The 3710-nt window shown below is 46.3% G+C and overlaps 1 protein-coding gene across 1 annotated transcript; it reads left to right on the forward strand.

The window, feature by feature from the left end:
• Positions 1-782: 782 nt before the first annotated feature.
• SOSTDC1 (sclerostin domain containing 1) lies at positions 783-3710 on the forward strand. Its single transcript, XM_054192588.1, has 2 exons — positions 783-1049; positions 3295-3710. Exons 1-2 carry the CDS (start codon positions 845-847, stop codon positions 3708-3710), a joined length of 621 nt encoding a protein of 206 aa, XP_054048563.1. The 5' UTR covers positions 783-844.

Genomic DNA, 3710 nt, shown 5'->3' on the forward strand with positions numbered 1-3710 from the left:
ATATAAGAATGCTCTAGGCAACGTACAAAACTAAAAAAGACTAGTTTGGTGTATGAGCATAGTGAGAGGCTATGAATATGGATATGTTTGTACTAAGCAGCCTAAAGGAGATGCTTTTTATGCGTGGTGATACAGAAATACATACTTGTAACTCTGCACACCAGGGAGAGAATATTCCCCTAAAACAAGTAGTTTCTCTAGCAGTGCTCCTTGTTGATCAAAGCTGCATAATTTAAAGCATCTAGAGGCAGCTTTAAATTATTCACAGTTTATTTTAAGTGATCTTGGTATATAGCAGACAATATTTGTGTAACTATCAGTCTTCTGTAAGTTCTATAAACTTTTGTATCCTTACAGAGCTGGCAAGTTTTCTGAACGTCACATTTGAGAAGAGGAGACGTAATTTTGCATAGCAGGGGCAAGACAGACTCCTTCTGACACTGTGTTAGTCACATCGCACAAAAAAGCCAGGCATGCAGGGCCACACGGACTGGCAGGGCAGAGCCGGCAGCCTCTAGGTCTCAGCCGGAACGCTGCTGTGTGGTGCCTAAGAGTTTTCTGATACCCTCCAAAGCCCCAAAGAGGAATCGTGCAATTAGTGTATCTAACTCCTCCTTTACTGCAGTCTTCTCTCCTATTGGTAAAAGGTCTTCACAGGCTCATGTGGGGATCCCACCCCTTTTGTGGGTTTTCATTCTGAAGCTATCCACAACTTTACACCTGAATGAATGCCAAGCCTCTCTGAATATATAAAGGAAACCTTCAAGAGCAATTTCAGAGTTACCCAGAAGAAGCAGAAGAAAAAGATTTCATCCAGCTCTGTCAGACAGAGACTGAACGAACCATGCTTCTCCCTGCCGTTCACTTCTATGGCTTTCTCCTAGCTTGCATCTTCACGAAAAGCTACTTGGCTTTCAAGAACGATGCCACAGAGATACTTTATTCACACGTTGTTAAACCTGCTGCAGCGAGCCCGAGCAGCAATAGCACGCTGAATCAAGCCAGGAATGGAGGCAGGCACTACACCAGCACTGGATCCGACCGTAACAGTGAGTATCCTACCGGCGGCACTTCCACCGCCTCCCGCAGCCCTCCGGCGGTGGCGGCGGCTCCTCCCGGCCCGGCCCCGGTAGCGGAGCCCCCGGTAGCGGAGCCCCCCGGCCCCGTCCGCGGCGCCTCGCTGCAGCGCGCTTTGCCCCCCCGAGTCGGCGCTGTAGGGAACCAGCGTCTCGGGGAAGCCGGGGCAAGGGAAGATGCTGCTGGTTCCTGACTGGGATCTGCTCGCCGGGCGGCCCCCGAGCAAGCCTCCCACCCCCGTGCGAGTCCTGTAGGACCGGCTCTCTCGGGCAGGTTACTTCCTGAGGGAGGTTCATCCAGGAACGCCGGGTTCTATGGCTTATCCGGCAAGGAAGCAAGATAAAGGAAAAGAAGTGAGAGGCATTTGCAAAGAGCTCCCTCTCTTAACTCACCCTCCCACTGTGGGCAGGGGAGGTGTCTGGGCTACTTTTCAAATGCAATAAAAAACTCTGAATTTTGTTCCCGCTGCTTAGTTTTACTTCCTGCTGTAGCACTTACCTGCCTAACACCTCCAGCAAAAGTAAACAAATCAGCTCATAATTTACGTATGATCTCTGCTCTGACTTGCCCTTTTATATCTTGTCTTTTCCTGCTGAGTTTTATGTATATATGTCAGATATATGGGGATCTGGAAACCTTTTGCTGACTTTATCTGTTCCCTCCCCTGCCCGCCTCCTTAAAATGGAAGAAATCCAAATAGGGACACACGCATACACACACCAACCCACCCACAACGATACGATAAAAATAGCGTCATCCCTGGAAAGTGAAGGCAAAAAGTGTCACTGATACCTTTCAGCTAAGCCAGGTGTGTCAGCTCCTATGAATGCTAAGGGTTTAAGTGCACAGGAAACATCTCATCATTATGAGATTACCGGAGCAGCCCAGTAGGTATTCATCCTCAATGAGCTGTCACTGGAGAAAAGCTGAGCCAGGAAAGACATAAAAACAGAAGGAAAGACAAGCTCAAATCTGTGACCAGCTGCTTCCAGGTACATTCCTGAGTGCAGCTGCAGGAAGGCAAGCTTGACTCTTTTCCACAAGGCAAGCAGGAGAACAGTCCTGTAGAGTCCCTTCGATTTACAGAGCCCGCAGATTTACAGTCCCTCTGACTGCCCACCCCAAGACACGGGGGACAGGATGAAGTAATCTTAACTCACTGTCTCTGTTCAGAACTCACTTCCAAAACTCCAAGTAGAAACAAAAGCAGCCTGTAGCCGTGATATGTAGATGTACCTTCAAAGCCTTTTATGATTCACTCTAAAATGTTTCTAGTAATTACTTCTATTTTAAAGGCGTTAGTTAATTGCATTGTGTGTAGAATCTGTGCCGTAATTGTCCTTCAGAAAGAGGGAGAGCATAGCCAGTAGATTGCTTATTAAAATTAAGCGCACTGTGGGCGTTTATTTCAAAGTGTAATTACTGAAATAAACAGTTGTGTTTATTGCAGGGTGCAGAGCTGAACATACAGACGGGTACAAACATGCCTCTATGAGAAGCTCTGCATGTTGATTCTATGTTAGTTGCCTGAGAGAAATTTGCAGGATCCTCTATGTTACATATAATATAAAGACTACTACAGATACAAAGGTGGTGTTACCCTAAGGACAAAATGACCACTCTGAAATCGTTACTGCTAGTCATTCAAACTTTGCATGCAGAACACCATTCCCTGGTAACTTCAGCTGTTATAACTCCTGCAGTATCTGTATTCAGAGCAGCAGTGCTCATGGGAGACTCAGTCCACTGTAACTGTGTAATGAGAAAAAGCACGCTATTTGAAATTCATTTAAAAGCACAGAAACAGTTTCCAAAGCGCTATTTTCCCCCTTGCTAATGATCCAACATCATAATTGTTGTAAACATCACAGAGCAGATTCCCTAGACTGAGAACAAGCAGGAAACATCTCTTCCCTTGGGGCATTTTTTCTCTTCTAAAAGGTATGTCCCTGAGAAGAAGGATAAAGAATAAAATTGCCTCTTCTACCACAACTGCTGAAGTGCATATCATTATGATTTCTTTATGCTGTGGTAATACCCAGAGATACCATCAGTGCTTGAGGCCCTTGTGTTGGGGGACACAACAGTAAAGAGATGTCCTGTACAGATTACAGCCTACTTTAACTTCTGCAAAACATAGCTTGTTAATGTGAAAATGACTGGTTAAGGAAATCTCTCCATTCTGAATCTGTGTTTATTATTCTGTGCATTCTGCAGATCGTGTTCAAGTTGGCTGTCGGGAACTGAGATCCACCAAGTACATTTCAGATGGCCAGTGCACCAGCATCAATCCACTGAAGGAGCTGGTGTGTGCTGGTGAATGCCTCCCTTTGCCACTGCTCCCCAACTGGATTGGAGGAGGTTATGGAACCAAGTACTGGAGCAGGAGGAGCTCGCAAGAGTGGAGATGCGTCAATGACAAAACACGCACCCAGAGGATCCAGCTTCAGTGCCAGGATGGAAGTATAAGAACCTACAAAATAACTGTGGTCACGGCCTGCAAGTGCAAGCGATACACCAGGCAGCACAATGAGTCCAGCCACAACTTTGAGGGAACCTCCCAAGCAAAACCTATCCAGCATCACAAAGAGCGGAAAAGAGCCAGTAAATCCAGCAAACACAGTACAAGTTAG

This window comes from Rissa tridactyla, chromosome 2 (assembly GCF_028500815.1).
Source record: "Rissa tridactyla isolate bRisTri1 chromosome 2, bRisTri1.patW.cur.20221130, whole genome shotgun sequence".
NCBI classification, from domain to species: Eukaryota; Metazoa; Chordata; class Aves; order Charadriiformes; family Laridae; genus Rissa; species Rissa tridactyla.